The 21,702-nt window shown below is 40.3% G+C and overlaps 1 protein-coding gene across 1 annotated transcript in view; it reads right to left on the bottom strand.

Moving 5' to 3' along the window:
* The window catches only part of AGMO (alkylglycerol monooxygenase), a 385,138-nt gene that overhangs the window by 221,183 nt on the left and 142,253 nt on the right, over positions 1-21,702 (bottom strand). The window contains exon 4 of the mRNA XM_075557337.1: positions 12,367-12,470. Within this exon, the coding sequence (XP_075413452.1) occupies positions 12,367-12,470 (104 nt within the window). The remainder of the gene's footprint in view (positions 1-12,366; positions 12,471-21,702) is intronic.

Genomic DNA, 21,702 nt, shown 5'->3' with positions numbered 1-21,702 from the left:
TTTTTCATTCTTTTCAACAAGTGAGCAATTTTGCTGTAGAAAGTGGTAAGGCAAAAGATCTGGACATGGGGATTTGGACCGACCCCTGGGAGTCTGTGAAACACTGGACATCAAAAAGATGCGGAAAATGATGCTCATTTAATAAAATCATTACCCATGGGGATAAGGAGGCAGAACAGGTAGAGATTACGGATTTGGGGGTGAAAAAAGCAGCGAGGAGCATCAGAACCCAACCCGATTTCTGATTCAGATGATTGTGTTTCAGTTGATACATTTGCAAAGATAGGGGCAGAGGGCATTGGGAAGAGTCAATTGTATGTTCAGTGTTGGTAATGTTACCTTCGAATCCTTGAGGATTTTCCCAGGGAAAATGTCAAGTAAAATGTTGGAAATGTATGTCTGGGATTAAGAAGCAGTCTGAGTTTAACTTGTATGCTTCAGTGCCATGCAAATATCAATTATACATCAACTGCTGGATATGCCCACAATGGAAGATGCATGGCTGTTGTTGCTGCTGCTAGCTGCCACAGAGTCAGGTTCGGACGCATAGTAACCCCAAACACTCCTGAGGCCTGTACCGTGACCCGATTCTTCTGATGTTTCAGTTCATTGTTTCAGCACTGTGTCATTCCATCCTGTCAAAGGTCTTCCTACTTTCCATTGCCTCTCTTCTTCCCCCAGCATAATTTCCTTCTCTAGGGATTGGTCTCTCCTGATAACATGTCCAAAGTACATCAGATCAAATCTCACCATCCTGTCATTTAAGGATCACTTTGGCTCTACTTCTTCTAATACCTATTTGCTTATTCTTTTGGCAATCCATGACACTTTTAATATTCTTCATCAACACTTTAAATCAAATACATCAATTATTCTTTCATCTTCCTTATGTAATTTCCAGCTTTCACATGCTTATGAGGTGATTGAAAATACCATGGCTTGGGTCAGGTACACCTTATTTTCAAAGTAACATTCTTGCTTTTCATAATTAAAGAAGTCTTGTGTTTTCAAGAGCATAGATTGTGGATTCAAACAAGATGGAATCATTGACAACTTCAATCATTCTCCATTTTGTCAAGGTTTTGCTTATTAGTCCAGTTGTGAGGATTTTAGTTTTCTTTAAATGGGTTGCAATCCATACTGAAGGCTACAATCCTGGATCTCCATCAGCAAGTGCTTCAAGTCCTTCTCACTTTCAGCAAGCAAGGTTATGGTATCAGTATACAGCGACTCCTTATGCAGCCAGGGAAAACAAACAAACAAACAAAGAGGAAAGTCACAGAAGTAGGAAAGATTCTGTGCCTGATGTCATCAGAGATAGCAACAGATATTAAGAAGGACTTAACAGCTTCCAAGAGAGTTCAAGTAAATCATGAGATACATAATGATACTGTGTTCATCCAGGTGGACTAGAGAAACAAGTTCATAGACATTCATATGTGCTTAAGAAAGAGCTTTATAAAGGAGAGCTATTGTATATTGAGAAAACATTCCAGATTAAGTCAATAAGTCTGACAGTAGCCCATATGTCCCATACCAGTCTATAAATTCCTCTTCAGACTCAAGAAACACATGCAATGATGACAAATGCAGTAAGCTCACAGGCCAGTGGATGGAAAGTCTTGTGGATACCATGGTGGGGGAAGCATCTCAGCCCTGCAGAGGTCTCCACGTGGCTCCTCCAGCTCAAAGGCTCTGGCTGCCATCAGTACAGCTCCAGTTGGCTTGTCAACAGGAATATGTAGCAGAGAGGGGGAGCCCCATGTTCAGGGAAGAAGATGGGAGTTCCCAGAATCCTCAGAAGAAGGCCATGCCCACACAGAGGCCTCATTGGCTATGATTTGATTGCCAGGCTAGACTCCACCCCTCCCAAGCTGACAGATTATGTAACCACCACGGATACTGACTGGATTTATAGGCATAAAATCGAAACTACATTAAATTTAAGGATCACTTAGATAGAGTAATGTAATAGAGGTAAGAGTTACTTACTTATCTCTTTCCCTAAGACCAGGAATGAAAAGCTTTCTTTGAGTAGAAAAAGCAGCTGAAAGGAGTTATTTGTTGGTTTATTTGTTTCCAAATTATGACACTTAATATTCTTATTGTATCTATAGAATGAGCCGGTTAAATGGAAGGACCAATGTTTAGTTGGTGATTGAGCAAAATCCAAGAGATGAAACATGATAAGACCAGAGTCAACAAACAGGATTAGACCAGGTTAAGAGCCACAAATATTGCCTGTGTGATCGAGTGGTCCCGAAGGGATCAGTTACCAGGCATCAAAGAACAAAAAATCATACTATTAGCTGCACACCTCCATGATAGGATCGCTGAAGACAAATGGGTGCATAAGCAAGTGTGATGAAGAAAGCTGATGGTGCCCGGCTATCAAAAGAGATAGTGTCTGGTGTCTTAAAGGCTTGAAGGTGAACAAGCAGCCATCTAGCTCAGAAGCAACAAAGCCCACATGGAAGAAGCACACCAGCCAGTGCGATCACGAGGTGCCAAAGGGACCAGGTATAAGGCATCATGCAAAAAAAAAGAAAAAGATGTACATATATGTATATATGTGTGTGTATATACCATATGTGTGTATATGTGTATATATGTGTGTATGTATATATATCATATTGAATGAAGAGGGAAGAGCAGAGTGGAGACCCAAGGCTCAAGTGTCGGCCACTGGAGATCCCCTCATAGAGGGGTTTAGGAGAGGAGATGGGTCAGTCAGGGTGTGAGGTAGTTCCAATGAAGAACACAGCTTTCCCCCAGATCCTGGATGCTTCCTCCCCCCAACTACCATGATCCGAATTCTACCTTGCAGGGCTGGATAGGGCAGAGGTTGTACACTGGTACATATGAGGGCTGGAGGCACAGGGAATCCAGGGTGGATGATACCTTCAGGACCAAGGGTGTGAGGGGCAATGCTGGGAGAGTGGAGGGTGAGTGGGTTGGAAATGGAGAACTGATTACAAGGATCCACATGTGACCTCCTCCCTGGGAGATCGACAGCAGAGAAGGGGGGAAGGGGAGACTCCGGATCGGGCAAGATATGACAAAATAACAATGTATAAATTACCAAGGGCACATGAAGGAGGGGGGAGTGGGGACGGATGGAAAAAAAAAAGAGGACCTGATGCAAAGGGCTTAAGTGGAGAGCAAATGCTTTGAGAATAATTGGGGCAGGGAATGTGCGGATGTGCTTTATACAATTGATGTATGTATATGTATGGATTGTGATAAGAGTTGTATGAGCCCCTAATAAAATGTAAAAAAAGGAAAGGAAAAAAAAAAGAAAATGATTAGGGCAAAGAATGTACAGATGTGCTTTATACAATTGATGTATGTATATGTATGGATTGTGATAAGAGTTGTATGAGCCCTTAATAAAATGTTTTAAAAAAATAGAGATAAGAAAGCATTTTCAATTATGAATTTATAAGTCTCTCTGAAAAAGCATGAACAGAATTCTAGAGACAGAAACTAGAAAAATGCATATTTCTCTCCAAAAATGTAAATGACTTTCATTGCTGACAGAAAAGGCATCAGTTTCTAAACTATCATGAAGACACCGCTACATTTTGCGAAGGTTTCTACAATGTAAGACAGAGGAAACAGAGAAAAATTCAGTTCATGTTTACAGCTTGATTTGGCATTGAGAGTCCAGCTGAGTCTGGAAACCATGCATGGAGGGGCGCCACACTGACCAGCTGGAGCTGAAGGACTTCATTCCACAGTGCTCAGTGGCCTGGGTGTGGGAGTGGGGAAGGTAGACAACCGGATTCACGCTCTGCTTGGGGATTTCAGGGCAGATGTAACAGAAGGATGTGGGAAATGTTTGCCAGAGAATCGTGGAAATTAAACATCTTAGGTTAGATGAGGTCAGGAATAAAATCACCAGACAAAAAGCAGGAGTTAGGGGAGGATAGTAGTCCATGAGGTTCAAATGTGTAAACTCTGAAACAAAATTAATAAAATTTCAATGTACAATTATTTGGAAGGAATTAAAAATGTTTTGAGCTCTAAGATTTATTTATAATATATTTTAATAGGTCAAATATTTAATTAACTTTTACTAAAGTCTAAACTTTTAGGGTTCTCATTTATTTTTATCTTTGAGGAAAACCATTAATTTTTTTTTCTTTAAGACAGGAGATATTAGGAGTTGAAAATATAAGGGTCATATCTGAAATTCCTTAAATTGATGATTAAAACTGACAGAATCAATTCGCCTGCCCACAGATAAAGAATCCTTATCTCTATCCTGAAACATCTTCTTAAATGGCATAATTGGAATAAGTGCTTGTTTTCTCAAAAAAGCCTTGTTTTTAAATAATATGGGCCTGTCCCTCCAGTCTGATTTTACTAGTGTCCATTTCTCCTTTTGCCTATTCCACCTCCCTCGAGTCTACATCTAAAGCTAACTCTACTCTTATCATATATTTTAATAGCTATTTCCTAAATGTAGGCTAGATTTCCCATAATTGTATGCTTCATAAACTTTGCCATCTAACTCATATCTTGTTTGCAAGCACATCTATGGCTAAATTTTACTTTTCATTCAGATTTGCTCAAACATCATTTCTTCTGTCTAGCATCCCATGGCCCAGAGTAGTTCTCAGGGATACCACTTCTCGAAAACCTTACAATTCCTGAGTTTCAATTGGCTATTGGCTAGGTCAACTCCCTCTAAAGAAACGGAGCGCCCCAAGAACAGAAACTCATTTTATTCATCTTTGGGTCCTGAGTTCTGTCATCACAACTGGTCCTGCAGACCAACAATGTGTATGGAGGATGGTAAACTGAGGACTTGATCAAAAGAATTTGACCTTGCTGGTTACACTCACAACCATGTGTATGGATTACTATCCCTACTTTGAGAAAGATCTCCATTGTTCCAAGGTAGAAATATTTTCAAATACACATTCTCCAGGCCGAATAATGTGCCTCCAGCAATAATTCTCTATTAAGGAACAGTCTTAAAAAGAGCTACCATAAGGGATGAACCTTTTCTGTGTTTGGTTCTCTGGTTCCATAGCCAACCCACTGGAAAGTATAGCAAATTCTGTGTTGACATCTCTTGCTGATTCTGACCAGAGATTACTACCCTGGGGAAGGTCTCAGTGGGGGTAGAGGTCAACGTGCCCTACGTCAAGAAGAGGACAACTCATTGCTGGTTTATTGTGTGACCTGCTTATAATATTACCCAATGACTAGGTTCTATGTTAGTTGTATGACGTGGATGCCTATGAACAATCTGTTAGCCTCATTATATCTACCCATTGGAAAATACATTCGCTTTCTCAGTCCAGTCATGGGACGAGGAGCCCCTGTGCCCCACTCCCTTCCCTTCTTTAATATTTTCCATAATCGCACAATCGCTGCTCCTGAGGACCCATTCGATAATTGGGGACTCCCTTACCCCAACAATGGAACAAATGCATTAATATGTTTCTCAGACCAAGAACAATGACATGTAAAGAAGCCTGAATATTTAAGTCAGTTGTACATTTTAGAAAGTGAAAATAGATAATGATGCTTTGCTGCTTCATTTTTTCCCACTTATAGATCCTTTCATTACAAGGGGTAAAATGACTAAAGTAAAACGCCAAAAATGATAGAATAACTTATTTTTACCAAATTTCCATACGACGAAATAAGCTCCTGAACAATTCCATTTTTCTGACTCATGCTAGAATTGAGGATCTGGATGAATGAATCAAGGCTTTCACTGGCACACAAAAAAACCCTAAGTCTTATTTTTTTAAAGAGTGGATATAAACTTTGTCATATTAGCTGCTTTTGAATGACAGATGAGGCTGGTGACGGGATGCCGTGGAGTCCTGACACAGTGTCCTATAAGAAGTTTGTTTCTTTACTTCATGGGGGGTTTAAGGCATGCTTTCTGTGACATAGAATTATGGGGATTTTATCCCCAGTGCATTCAAGCACATTACATCAAATATGATAGTTCCTAGGTCTTTATATGTTCACATTCATCTTTATGTAACTCCAACTCCCATCTGTTGAAGAATGGACTTTACTTATGTAGTTTGTCAGGGGATGCTATGTAATGAAAAAGATCTGAGATTTCACTACAGGTGCCTCTGAGCGAAACAAAAAGCAGTATATGCATTACATTTGGAATTATATTTGGAATATTTCCAATGTGAATTACATTTGGAATATTTAAAAGAACTTTACATTCATTTTGAAAATATAATCTTTTAAATAACCCCATGAAAAAGTAAAGCAAACATTAAGGGTTCCATTTTGTTCATGTATTCAGTAAGACTCAGAAATTAATTGATTAGTTCTAGATGAAACAGCCAGTTAATAACTGAGCTAGGTTTGGAACCCAAACTACCTTATATTTTTAATCAATTGATTTTTACTGCTTCCTGAATGCACTATGTATATGTATAAGTATATGTATATAATTAATTTTAAATATTAGAAATAAGATTACCAGATATCATATATTTTCTGATTTAAATAATTTTATATAACTACATTTTACTCTTTTGAGGAAGGGTATTATTTACTTTTTTAGATTGATATGATATAAACATATATTTTCAATCTTTTAAAATTAATTTAAACATAAGCTTTACAGAAAATAAATTTAATCATTAGGAGAAATTCAGAGCCGAAAAAAACTTTAAACTAGGTTCAGTACTTGTCAGTTCTTGGAATAGACATATTATTTTGCATTTAATACTAATATCATATAAAATATGCTAACATGCAGATGATTATAAGAGGTATAATATTTTAATATTTATCCTATGCTCTGACCCATCTCCATGAAGCGATGACTTAAGATATGGGTGCTGCAGCGAAGTGTAGTGGAGAAAGTAAATGGTGCCTGGCTATCAGAACGAATCGCTTCTGGGGTCTGAAAGAGCTGTCTTAAAACAAGGAGCCATCTACACGGGCATTAGCAATATCCACATGCTAGAAGCACCTCAGCGTGTGTGTGTGTGTGTGTGTGTGTGTGTATGTGCAGAACTGTAAACCATCGAATTCAAACTTGGAGAAGGGAATGGTATTGGAGCTTAAATTCTAAACACCCTGTTTTCCGAAGGCTGCGGGTTACAGTGAAAGATGTGAAATCACTTGCCGGGCCCCCATTTGGCTTAAGCCCCTGGGTGTAGTCAGCCCTCTGACTACAGACCAGGTATGGGAAAGACCTATTACCAGTCAGAATACACGGCAGATGTATTGCTGCAATCATGGTTAGGTCAAATCGTGACACCTCGTCAGTAATCTCCCTCTTGACGCAATGCAGAATTGCTCTAAATGGTAACATTCTCTGCTTTGTTATCCATTGAAGTTTTTCTTTGTTCCATTGTGTTGTTGTTGGACCACATTTATTTAGATTCTGTGTTGATTTTGTCTGAATAGGTAAACTAATCAGACAATAACCGGATTGATGGATTCAGAAGGACATTACAGGGGAGGCTGACAGGAAATGGGGAGCAAACAACAGGTACAAGGATGAAGAAATGCCCTGGAATTGATTCTAGTGATGGTCACACAACTTCTATTGATGTGATTGAAGTACATGATGTGTGAACTGTATGCTGGTGAGATTGTTAAAACAATAAACTATGATCAAAAATTCCAAAATGTTTATCCTATGCTCTGTTTCTTTATGAGCTATGAAATAAAAGAAATCTTGAATGATGAATTAATGTGTTCGTACATTGTGCCATTATCATTGATTTTACCCTAGTTAATTTAGCAAAATATTTTCCTGAACACATTTATTTTTGCAGTTTTAAAACCTTGATTAGATCATCAGCCACTGGAGTTCATCCACATTGACTGTAGGTTTCTGAAAGTGACAGGCACATAGGTAACCAATAGGTAGAGCTAGTTTGGAGACTCTTCATCCTCATTGCGTTTCCTGGACAACTGCACATGGAGACAGTATGATTCCTTTGGCCCAGGCAGCTTTGCTGAGCCTGGTGTTGATTCCTACATCTGGTGTCCCCATCTCCTTCATGGAAAACTTCCTAATCTCCTTCAGCACCCAAGGATGCATGTTCCTTGAAGCCCACGCCCTGGATGCGCTTGTGAATGTGGATGGCATGCTCTCTGCTCACCACCTCCTGAAAGCCAAACAGCCGTTCTTCTCCCCAAGCTTCTTAGTGGAGCCATGGTGCCGGGGACCAGGCTGGAAAGCTCCCTGAACACATTTTGACAGCTATGAATTTCTTTTCAGTAATTCATGGGATGTGCATTTGTTAAACACTGACCCTGCATCTAACACCTTGTGCATAATGAGGGTACATTCAAGAGTAAAATAATCCTGGACTCATTTTCCTTAAAGTTTACAGAATAGCATAAAACACCAGAATGGAAAATAACAGGCACTATTAGGGAGATATGCAAGACATGGCTGGGAGAACAAAAGAGGCATGGGCCTAGTGAGAAAGTGACCTTAACAAGAGGAACGCACTGAATCTTGCAGCAGCTACTAATCAGACCTCAATGTAAAGAATGCTCTAGGCAGAGTGAAGAGTTTGCACAATGAACTACCAAAACACTGAGGCAGGCACGGCAGAGTGAGGCAACTAGAGAGAAAGCGAGAATGGAAAATCGTGAGAGATGAAATGTGTGAGGGAGGTGAGGCCAGAGCCTGAAGAGGTAGGAATGCGATGATTCACATTCTTTTCTCAAAGCTCCAGGTCTGTTTAACTTGATCCGATAGGAGTTATGCTGGATTTAGAGTTGAAGCTATGCTGAAATGGCTGTGTCCTGTAAAAGACCTGCCAAATAAAAATGGTATTGACCAAGACCCTCCTGTAGGTTGCCCTTGGGGTCCCAGGAAGAAGGCCTGCTGCTGCACGCTGCTACCCAAGCGCTCGCTGGCTGATGGACTCACTGGCCAGCTCTTCAGGAGAAGGACCCGCTGACCTGGTTTCTGTAAAGGTCACAGCCAAGAAAACCCACGGGGCAGTCCTGCTTCGTGACATGGGAGAACCAAATGCCTACTGCTGACAGTCAGCTTGAATGTACTTCTAGAGGCACACACTCTCCAGTCCAGTCTAACTCATAGCCATCCCATAGGGCAGCGTAGAACTGCCTCTTAGGGGGTTCTTGGTGGTGATATTTAGGGAAGAAGACCAGCAAGCCCGCCAGCCTGTATGGAAGGAGCAAGTCTCATGTCTGCCCCGGCAGCAGCGGATGGTTTCGAAATCCTGAGCTGGCGTTCGGCAGCCCGTGTGGGACCCACTAGGCCACGAGGACGCGACCTTTCCAGAGGAGACAGCTACAATCCACAGGGGCCCTGAGGATGCAAACCTAGATATCTGTGTGTAGTTGTGTTGTCTTTTTAAAATCTATATCTTGACACTCGGGCTTTCAGTGTTGTCCTATGCCTCTCATGAGCAAACGAAAAGATCCGGGAATGGGCTTCCTTCAAACGGACAGCCCACAACTCTCCGGAGCAGTGCACCCTGTGGCTGGTGGGGTGACCCTGAAGCAACGCTCCCCGCCACCAGCCGTCCGTCCTGCTTTGTTTCATTATTTTCCAAGTGGAAGAATGCCATCCCCAAGCCACCATATTAATTACGATGACATGAAGCGCTTGGCTGCCTGAGGCGGCATACAGAATAACAAATGTCGGTCTATGATATTTAAGTTTTGTTTAAAATGGCACCTAATATGTTACAGCTGCTTTGGGATGGGTAATCAATCTTCAAATCCCAGCTTAAAACGGGCTGCAAAATGCGCAGGGCATGGTGATAGTTTCCGGGGAGTTGGATTGTTCTCATTTATTACTCACTCTAAAATATATTGTTACCTGGGTAACTGCTGAATTATATTTCCTACATAATAGTACTGAAGGGAAATTTTGCAACAAATCAGATCAAATGAATAGACTTGAAATCTGCTCTGTGCTTTTCATGCCTGGCAACGGACCACCCTCAAACTTCTAGCAATCGCTGACATGTAAACGATTTATCCTGCCTACTACAAAGAACCCTAGTGGTGTAGTGGTTACCTGTTGGGCTGGGATCCACAAGGTCTGCTGTTTGAAACCACTAGCTGGTCTGTAGAACAGACAGGGCTTTCTTCTCCCATCGCAGTTACACTCTCAGAAATTCGCAGGGGCAATTCTGGTTTACCCTATAGGCTCACTATGAGTAGATATCTACCCCGTGGCAGTGAGATACTATAAAGGATCCAGATCCAGAAATGCGCATGCACCACTGACAGTTTATAAAGGAAAATTACGTTTGAATCAAGATGTGGGTGAACCTGGAATTGACTTTTGCATCTATTGGAGTCCAGGGTCAGGAGTCAAGCTCCAAACCAGGAATGCTCAATCCTATGTGATACAATGGCTCCTCAGATGGTCTGGTTTGTTTGTTTGGGTTTTTGTTCTGAAAGAACAAATATGTTATCTCTAGGATTCCTTCTAATGCTAAAATCTAAAATGGCCTAATAAAAATTTTCTCCACAGGTAAATCATTCACTGGCTGTGCTGATTTCCCTGGTGCATCCTCAAACACAGGTATATTCCTTTTTCTAGGATGTCTCATGACAAACGCAACTGCTGAGGGCTGAGTTGATCTGATGGAAACAGAAATATGTGACTCAGGAGAGAGTGACTATTTCCAGGATCATTATTTAACCAGCCACACACCTGGTCTATTATTGCCAAGGAACATGAAAGGCTCCAGAGTGCAGCTGCTTCTTTAGGAGGGAGGGGGACAGCTTTGCTCTCACCCTTCACGAGCCTCCCTCTAATACTAGTTCACACGTGAGCTACGCACCCCTTTTAAAATCAGCACAAGTGATAGGGGATAAAGAACAACTTTATTTTCTATCACTATTGCTTAAAACAGTAAACAATGGCATGTGTATCTTGGGTAATGGAGATGAGGATGGGTTTTTTTCTAACATTCTGGATAGTGATGTGCAAGCTTGCAGTGTGAGATTAACTATACTGATATTTGGTTAGTTTATATGACTTTATAACTTTCCGTTTGTTCAGAAACATAGGGCTTGAAGTTTCTGGTTGTTTGTTTGTTTTCTCTTATAAGATTTGTAATTAACCTCCCTGATCTCCAGTTCTCTGATAGAAATAATATTGGATTTAGCATCATATGCAACTATTTAAGGGAGGAAGGGGGGTCAAAAATATACATATCTGAGAAAAATACAGAGGCAATAAGTTTACAAACTGTAAGTATTAAATGTAGGGACTCTGAAGTCAGACTGCATTGTTTGAAGTTCTACATTCCTTTTACCAGCTGTGTGACTTTAACTATGGACTTGGTACCATGGTTTCAAAACTCAGAGTTCAACTAGGGCTTAATGTTGTTCTGAGGCTCAGAGGAGTTGATAAGTAAAAATATCTTAGAAAATCATCTGGTACAAGCCCCCTCTGCCATCTAATGGACTCTGACACCTGGACATGCTATAGAAAAGAGCAAAGCTGCTCCCCAAGGCTGCCAAGGGTGTAAAGGTCTTGGAAAGTCGATGGCATCATCTTTCTCCTGAAAGGTGCTACTGGGTTTGAACTTCCGACTTGATTGGTTAGTAGACCAGGAGTCCTTTCTGTCATATAAGGGACATATACATTAAAACAATGATATCAAAAAATGTTGCAAACTATGATTATACTAATACGTATGATCCCTTAATCCTTAAGCAACAAATAACATTTGGATTAAATATCCTTTAAAGTCATAATTCTGAATTTCTAGTTCAATGTTCAGCATCCATGTAGTCATCATGTATTTTGGATCACCGGGAAGAGTTAAGTGAGGGTAGTAATGTGAGGGTAGTAACACATGAAGGAAATTATAAAACGAATCAAGATTGCACAGCAGACCAGGAAGAACCCTAAAACTCAAGGTTGGTCCTACAATCCATTATTACTGTCACATTCCTGTGTGGAGATACCTTAGAGCCCAACTTTTGTTGAGGATCATATAGATTGCTCTAATAGAATAACAAAAACAAAGGGTCCTAGTAGATTTTACTTGGACCTGTGGAAATAGAAATTATGATCTTCAGTTTGTTTGTTAACATGTGTAATGAAATCTTTGTGTACATCTGTTTGAATTAAGAGCAATTGTCTTGACACCGCCTTCCTAGTTGACAAGAACATAAAAGAAAAGCAGTCACTTGCTCACTTTGCCATATAAATACCTCCCGGTTAATGGTTAGAGGCAACTGGAAGACAGCTATTGGTCAAGACCACTAGCTTCTTGTGCCTATGGTCATGCAGGTAAAGAAGCTCTCCAGTTCAATGTCTTCTGATAGTTTGGAGAGTGCAAATAGAAACAGTTAGACTTGAAAAAATATATAATCACCGTAATTCAATGGCATACAACTTACCCAGGAAGTATATATTTGCAAGACAGATTGTCTCAATGCTGTGGATAAGTTATAGTCTTCAGAGCTGTGGTGTGTTTGGTGGCCAGCCCACATAATATTAACCTCTGCAAAACACGTAATTAGAAATATGGTATGAGAATCAGAGAAAAACAAGTACCATTTTCCGTTCTGCATGCTGTTCTTTTGGATGGGGCAGAAAAATCTGGGCCATCTCTGAGTACATGAACCAACATTATTATAATTAAAATAGGCTGTCTACAATAATTTGAGGGCATGAAGGGCATAAAAAATAAACAAATAAAATATTAAAACATAGTCAATAAAACATATAGTGTATATGACATAATTAAGTGCCTCCAGCCAAAGGAAATTACTTCCAAAACTTACACTTTGCTAACATATCACAAAGTGACAGGTCATAAAAAAATAACTGCTAATGGTGCAACAATACAGCCAGTGAATAGTGATGATTTTTCAGAATGTGATAGCATATTTCTAATTAAAGAAGAACTCTCTGATGGGAGACATTAGTGCATAAATTTTCAATGAAATATACAATGTTCTTCCCTAGAGTTCTTTATAAGTCATCTCAATATTTTTTTATTTAAGTGGGATTGGAATAAAAGGCAAAAACAGAGCAAATATTTGCATGTACAACTTAAGATTCCATTTTATTTTAAGAAATATACATGTATAAACAAGTGGTTAATATAATCATTTCCATAATTCATCAAAACACTTTGTCATTTTGCAAATTGTCTCACATAGTTGGTATATGTCTCATAAAACAAAAGGATATGAACGTTGCTCATTTTCATAAAGCATTGGACAGATTGCCCTCATACTGCATTGCAGTTCATGTCATACTCCCCAACAACTGTTTCTTGTTTTGAAATATTTTTTTTCTGCAACAAATGTGCTACTATAGTGCCTAAATAGATAGGACTGAACAGAAGGAAGCCTATATTTTCATTCTACCAATATATTTCATTTCATCAATATTGGTAATATCTTACCAGAATTATAAATTAAAATGTAACATTATACTCTAAGGAATCAAACATCTATGTTCTTAGCTAGAGTAATTCTTGCTTAATTTTCTGTTGTCTATGTCCCCCCAAAGTTAGATGATGTGATCATTGCCTCCATGCCAGTACTCACTATGTATTATATCTTTTTAGGATTGGCTACTTTAAAACGGAAGTGAATAAAAAGCAAAAGAAAAAATATATCATTATAGTTCCCTTATAGCAATAATTAAAATAAATGGCACATGACAGAAAAGTTCTTACAGGTTTTATGCAACTAAACACCCCCTCCCCCGAAACACACACACACACACACACACACACACACACACTTGTTAAAGATTTATTTAGCAATGAAAGCTTTCTGGATAATATTTATGTGGAGTTATCAAACAAAAGATTGAAAAACACACATGTCTTGGTAAACAACTGATAACTCAGAGAGATAATAAGGACCTAATACTGTGAAAATAAAAAATATTATGACAATGTTTCAAGAACACAAATACTGTCGATGTTTCTATTAAGGTATTGCAAGGGAGTACAAGAAAGGAAAGAAAGAAAGAAAGAAAGAAAGAAAGAGAGAGAGAGAGAGAGAGAGAGAGAGAGAGAGAGAGAAAGAAAGACAGAGAAAGAAAGAAAGAAAGAAAGAAAGAAAGAAAGAAAGAAAGAAAGAAAGAAAGAAAAGAAAAAAGGATGGAAAAGAGCTCTGCAGGGGGAGCTTTTGCAGTACTCAGTGTTTCAGCTAGGCAAGCAAACAGCAGCAGGCTCTGTGCTAGTGCACCCAGTGGCATGGCTTGGGAGGGTTCTCGCTGGTCAAAGTGATTTTTTTTCATAAAAGCAGTTTCACTTGAAGCTTGGTTTTGTAGTGGCCAATTAAAGAGAACAGTGTGTGGCTGTGGAATTTTACTTCCTGCTCTGGAAAAATGACGTGAAAACTGTTGTGATGTTGAATACAGCTTACAAGGACAGCGCTCTGGAGAAAAGTCAAGCGTACCAGTAGTTTTCTCGTTTCAAAAAAGGTGAAATGTCGATTGATGACAAAGCTTGTTCTGGATTCCCATTAATTTCCCAAATAGTTAAAACTGTTGACTCGTAGGTCATTTGGAGCTCATTCCACCAGGTCAGACTGTTCACCAGGCTTTCTATTCAGAGGTTCTGCAAAGATGGCATAACAGTGGGCAACAAAAAAGGCCTGATTTTCAGCACACAGGGGCCTGGTTTCACCACCGAGACCATGCACCTGCTCAGGCAGCCCTCCGGTACACCAGTTTTTGGCAGAACACAGCAGGCCTCTCTGCCCTGTGCACCTGACCTCGCTCCGTGTGACTACTTTTTGGTTGATTGAACGAAGAGGGACATGAAAGTACAGTGGTTTGTCAACTTAGAAGAGGTGAAGAAAAAAAGAGAAAGGTGCTGTCAGCCATCCAGAGATGTGTCTGAAAAATGTTTACAAGAATGAAATAGCAGATTTGACAAAAAGTATTGTGTAATGGAGAGTACTTTGAAGGTGTTAAAACTGAAAATTAAATACATAGCTTGGGGAAAATATCTGGTTTTCGGGGGTACCCTCTTTATGTTTTCCAGTGGGGGGAAATGTTTTCACAAACTATTAACTGATATTAACTTTGACACTGAGGGATTTTTGTTTGTTTGTTTTTTGTTGTTGTTTAACAATAAGAGCGTATTTTGATACAAGCAAAGAAATGTTTTTATACCAGTGAGAACTAGGTCGTCATAGTTATCTGTAAAATGGCTTAAAGATAATCTTTTAAATGAACTAGAACCTAGATCTCTGGTTCAATGACTAGCTTCTAAATCCATAAATAAGAGATGGATAAGGAATCCTACGCATCTATACCTTCAAAGAAAGGGTAGAAAGTATTAAAAGTTGCTAACTTTGATGTCATTGCATTCGGGAAATGTGCACATGGCTGTGGGAAACAGCAAGATTTCTCCCAAGTCGCCTCCCCCAAGGAGATGTTAGACTTAGGATACTGCTGGCAACTAATGGTAAATGATTGTCAAGTTACCTCCCTGGCAGTCAGTTGCCAGACCACTGTTTGGTCACACCACAGGTAGGGTCTACTTCCTGCTGTTAAGAACAATGGGCTACTTTTCCCTAAAGGCTTGTGCCCATAGGTCTGGTCCATGTAGATGGAGTTTACACCTCACTGATAATGAGTGTTTTCCATGGAGAGCTGGAGAAGAGGTCAAACCTGCTCTGTATCATCCAAAGTTAGGGGGCCATCATGAATCTAGGGTCCGCCCATCTTGTCACATGCATACTCTTATTCCCTCCTCTTCCAGTAGTGTATGAACCCCTAGACCACCCCTCCCATTACTGTATGACCTTTATAGCAGAACCCTTTCCTGTGACCTACGTCTTCACCTGGAATTACTGGGCTTGCACACCCACCCAAAGATATATACGCCTTGGTTAGCAATAAAGGTCCCCCTTGGTCTCTGGTTGGCTCCCCCAACTCTCCCCTCTCTTGCTCCCCTGCTCCCCTTCATCTTGTCCTCCTTCCCCTCCCCCTCTCTCCTGCCCTTTGGTCTCTCTCTCTCTCTCCATGTGAACCACCAAGTGAGGCTGAGGTGAACATGCTACCATGAAATGGGTCTGACTCCATTATTTCAATCTCTCTTCTATCTCTCATGCTCTCTATGATTTTACTATAATGTTTATATATGTCTTAACCATACAACTGTGCCTATCAAACCCATGATTAGTTGTGGGGGGCTGGCCTTCCCCCCCTTCCACATGACCTGTTTAAAATATTGAAAAGCAAGGATGATACTTTGAAGACTGAGGTGGGCCATGATATTTTCCTTTTTTTTTTTGAGATGGAAAATGGTTTTTCAAGTTTAATTCAGACTAGTTTCTTTCTTTCTTTTAATTAAATCATGTTATTGGGGCCTCTTACAGCTCTAATAACAATCCGTGCATCAATTGTATCAAACTCATTTGTGCATATGTTGCCATAATAATTTTCAAAACATTTTCTTTCTGCTTGAGCCCTTGGTATTAACTCCTCTTTCCCCCACCCCCCTCCCACCCTCATGGACCCCTGATAAATATTTATTATTTTCATATCTGATATCATCCACGGTCTCCCTTTGCCCATGTTTCTGATGTTTGTCCCCTTGGGGGATGGGTTGTAAGTCAATCACTGCAGACAGTTCCACATTTCTCCCCCTCCCTCCCTCCCTCCCTCCTCCCCCCTACACTCATAGTATCACTACTCTTGTTACAGTTACTGATGGGTGTATTTGTCCTGGATTCTGTGTGTTGAGAGCTCTTATCTGTAGACAATTGGACATTCCCTCACAGAAGGGTCACAAGGAGGGAACGAGTCAGCCAGGGGGCAGCACAGCCCTGATGGAACACACACATCCCTCTGCTTCCTCCCTCCCACTACCATGACCCCAGTTCTACCTTACAAATCTGGCTAGACTGGAATGTGTACACTGATACAGAGAAGAGCCATGGTACAATTACCTCATATGCATGTGAAAGTTGGACACGGAATAAGGAAGATCAAGTAAAATTTGATGCATTTGAACCATGGTATTAGGGAAGAATATTAAAGGTAACATAATCTGCCCAAAGAAAAAAAGGATCTGTCTTGGAAGAAGTACAGCCAGAATATGTTTCTCAGAGGCAAGGATGGCGAGAGTTCTTACATGCTTTGGCCATGTTATCAGGAGAGGTCAGTCCTTGAAGAAGGACATCATGCTTGGTAAAGTAGAAACCCAAACCACTCAATAAAATCGAGTCAATGCTGACTCGCAGTGATCCCCTGAGAGTTTCCAAGACTAGCTGTTTACAGAATCCCGAAGCTTCTTGCAGTTTTGATCTACTAACCATGCGGATCGCAGACTGACGCACAACCACTATGCCGTCAGGGCTCCTTGCTAGAGCGGAGCAGCAGAGAAAAAGAGGAAGGGCCTTGACGAAATGGACGGACGCGAGCGTAAGGGCAGCTGTGAGGAGCAGGACCAGCGGGGCTTCTGTCTGCTGTTCACGGTCACGAGGACTCAGAGCCCGTGGCATGGCACTCGCAACAACAAGTTCAATGCATCTCCTACATGTTTTAAAGTGTTTTCTTGTTTGGGACCTTAAAATAATGTAAACCCTACATATCCTTTAGAACATAACCAATACTGAACACTTCAGAAGCTGTTATTGATAAACCTTCGCAACAAATAAAAATAGTCTGTTCTGTTGACCTATTCCCTATTTGTTTTAGAATTATCTGAACATGCTTCCTAATGGGTTCACAAGGGGCAGAGATAATAAGATGGAGTTGAATAACATCTATTTGAACTACTTCCTCATTATCGCCACAGAAGCTAAAGAGTGGAAGAAAGAACACACAAAGGTGGAGGTTAAAGACCTGTTTCTTTAGTTGTTTTAAAAGCATTTACTTCCTATCACAAACTGTGTGTAACACAAGCCTTCTTTCAATGAAGCACAGCTGTATAAACAGGGAACAGTAACTGAATCCCATTGCCTACCTCTGTCACTTCCCAGAATGGGGGAAACAAAGTGGGAGCTTCTTTTTTTCTCTTACAGTTCGTAGTCAACTTAATTGAAGCAATTTATTTTCAAGAGGGAATGCAAACATGCATTTTATAGAAAATTGGAAAAAAAAGCAGTTATTTTGTGTATGAAATGAGGAAAAGTTAACAGTGCATTTATAAATACATTTACCTCCCTAAAATGGGAGTTGGAGAACTGTCTATTCTAGGGAATGACAACAAACATGGGCTCACTAAAATAGTATTATTGAGAATTAGATGCATTATGCAAAATAATTAATGTGATTGATTACAAGTTGCATTTAATAGGATTTTTCTATTAAGAAAATTATGAAATATACATCTGGCAAATGTACCGGGCATGGAATATGAACTTTTAGATAATATAAGTAGAGGAAGTATCTGTTGTCTAACGTCAACAAATGAGGGTAAATCCAAAGTGCTGGACTGAGGGTCCGAGTTTGTTTATGTAGGTTTATTACAAACAAAGTGTGTTTAAAGCTGTCTTTGTGATCAGCAGATGACTGCGGACAAGGTCTTTCAGTGCATGCACATCATAGTCTCATTAGGGAGCCTTCAGAACAGACTGAATCAAAACAGTGGCTTCCCAGAGAATCAGCTCAGCCCGTGACTGTCAAAGTGGAGGGATCAGCTGGGAAGGCAGGGCATCTTTTTTTTTTTTTTTTTGCATCTTTTTTTCTGGGGTTACATTTTCTCAGAGAACACTGGATGCTCATGGAAGCTTATTAGAAAGAAGCATTAAGAAAATGGAAACCTGCACTGGTGAGAAAAATATCCTGAAAGTTGCATAGGCGATTCCTGCCAAAACCCCGCGCTGGCCCGCCTGCCGGGCAAAGCAGGGCAAGGTACTGGCTGCTCCCCCCACAGCAGCAAGACTCTGTGCACAGAAACTGGGTTGGCAAACCTTACCCGCATCCACTCTACAGTTCTGATCCTGCCCCTTCCGACTCTGTTTGTTTGTTCCCCAATTTCAAAGATCATTGAGCAGAAATACAACTTGAGTCCCTAGAGATGCCACAAGGGCTGCTTTGAGGTGGTGTAGAATTTTTCAGGGAAGGGTTACAGAGATAAAAATAAGACTTTCAGAAATGTGTAGATGTAGCTGGAGGAAATGTGGAGAAATAATAGCTTCACAGCTTTACATTTTCCAACAAAGATTTCTTGCAGTATTTTTTACTTACTCTTATATTTTATCAATACATTAACCATCATTCAAACTATGAGGCCAAACGTGTTGCTTTTTCCCCCTTTTTTGGTGAAGGTTTTAAAAGTTTTTCTTTTTTACAGTTAGGTACAATGAAATGCATTCTTTTTAGTTCATTTTTTTCTTTTTGCCATATAAATACAGGTGTTTAAGCAGGATCAGGTTCAATTGAGAAAAAGGTTAATTACCGTAAAAGGTGTCCAGATGCCTCTTAGTGGTGTGGGTGGTTTTAAGGCTCAAGGAACTCTGGTGGTAAAAACTGTAAGCACCTGGCTAACAAGCAAGTTGCTAGTTTGAACCCACCCAGGAGCTCCAGGGACAAACCCCTGGGGATTTGCTTCTATGAGGATTCCATTCAAAAACCCTCTGGGGTAGTTCAACTCAACCCTCTGGGCCAGTGGGGAGACCATGAGCTGAAACTGGCTTGACAGCAACTATCAACAAGAGATAAACTCTGACATGCCTCTGATTCAGATGATGAGATTCTGGACTTCTAGCGATAATCCCACATAGTGGGGTGTGCCTTTTGAGCACATTGGGGTGGATGAAGCTATGTTGCATCTAGGAGAGATATTATTGGGTTCCAGATGGCTGACTATGGTAGGCAGACTCTAAGATGGTGTTCAATGATAAAGTCCCTAGTCACCTTTTTGCCCATTTTTGAATTAGAAAGATATTTTTAATGGAAAATTATGAAATTTGTCTATTTTCTGCATTCAAGTCTTTTGTTATATGTTTTGTAGCAAGTTCTCTAAGTCTGTAACTATAATTTTAATTTTAACAGTGTCTTATGAACATAAAAGCTCTCAATTTCAATAAAAATCAATTTATATGCTTTACATATTTTTTCCTTTTAATGTACATAGGCATACCTCAGAGATATAGCCAATCTGATTCCAGATCACATCAGTAAAACAAATATTGTAATAAAGTGTGACAGAAAATTTGGGGGGGGGGGGGATTCCCAGCACATAGAGAAGTGTGTTTGCATGGAAGAGTTGTATTTTAGATGTGTAATAGCATTATTAAAATGTATGAAATATTGTGGCATCAACAGACCAGCTCAACGATTTTACAGTAAATTTCAATTAAAAAAAATGCAGTAGCTGAAAGGGACACTAAATTAAAGCCCAATCAAGCAAGGCAAAGTGAGATGTTCAAAGTAAGGACAAGTGTGTAAGTATCTGCAGGCTAACATTGTCTATACATAGTATAGATTCAACATGTATCTAAATAAGCCTCATCCCATAAGAAATGAAATAGGTAGCCCTTCACCACAGGTGTGCAAGGGATTCTCATGATTCTGTAAAAGAACCACACGATCTCCAACAGGAAAGCGCAATGAAAGCCCTCGACATCCGGCGTGGTGATGTCTCCCTCGTACGCACGTTACAGAAGAATTACTGCAAGCAGATTTTCCAAATGCCCATGATCATTTTACCATGAATGTCATGTTAGCAACATATATAGCATTTAATATCATGTATAGTATGATACATTGTAGCTGCTAGAATCTTAAAAATTCACAGTCCAAAAATGAAAAAGAAGGGACATAAGTTTATTAAAAGGGAAGGCTTCCCTCGTAGATTTATATTTCTCCTTCAGGAATGGTGGGGGAAGGGGGGCAGATTCCACTCTTTGATATAGTGGTGGGTATCCCTGTTGGTCTCAAAGGAATCAGGATCTGAGTCCCCAGTGGAGAGACTACACATCCTTCCTGGGAGCCTGTGGTGGTACAAACAGTTAACACTTGACTGCTAACCGTTAGCAGTCTGAGGTCCTCAGAGACACCGTGGGGAGAGGTCTGTGGGTGGACTTCTGGAAAATCAGCCATTAGAAGTCCCTGTAAGGCACCCTTCTCCTTTGTCAGACACGTGGGCCCCATTAGTCAGATACACCGTCAAGAAAACTAGTGCTATAGAGTCCAAGTATTCTCAGGCCCACAGAGCCAATCCTTGGTATTATCAGTAAAGGGCACTGAAAAGGTAACCATTAGTTGCTGCAAGAAAATCCCTTGCCAACTGGCTATCCACTTAACGACTGGCTATCCACTTTGGCAAATTATCATATAAAAATATATATATAAAATACATATATGAAATATCATACTCCTCATGTAAAAATAAATAAAGCCATTTTAATTCAGATTTGGAGGCATCAGATATTGTGGTGCAGTGAGTGAGATGTGTAGCTCTTCTATGCACAGTCTTTGTAACTCTAACCAAGTGACTGAATGGACCAGAGCCAATAAAGTGGGGAAGGTCCGTTTGGCCACCAAGCTGAGTTTTAAATGAGCCATGTCAGAAGCAGGAATGGGGAAATCGCACTACCATCCAGAAAGAAGGGCCAGGAGTGGAACAAATCCTGTGGACTCCAAGTTCTCTCCGCGATCAGCCCCTTCAATCCCGAACAGCGAGTTGCGACACCAGAGGGAAGTAGAGAAGTGGCAGCAGCAGAGCCAAGAGCCAGAGCCCAAGGCCGAGCAGTGGGTTCCCCACGAATCTTTAAAGGTGAGTGCTTTCAGGCAGGGGGCTTTCT

This window comes from Tenrec ecaudatus, chromosome 9 (assembly GCF_050624435.1).
Source record: "Tenrec ecaudatus isolate mTenEca1 chromosome 9, mTenEca1.hap1, whole genome shotgun sequence".
In the NCBI taxonomy this organism is placed as follows: Eukaryota; Metazoa; Chordata; class Mammalia; order Afrosoricida; family Tenrecidae; genus Tenrec; species Tenrec ecaudatus.
The sequence above is the reverse complement of the archived record's forward strand: the minus strand, read 5'-3'. Positions and strand labels throughout refer to the sequence as shown.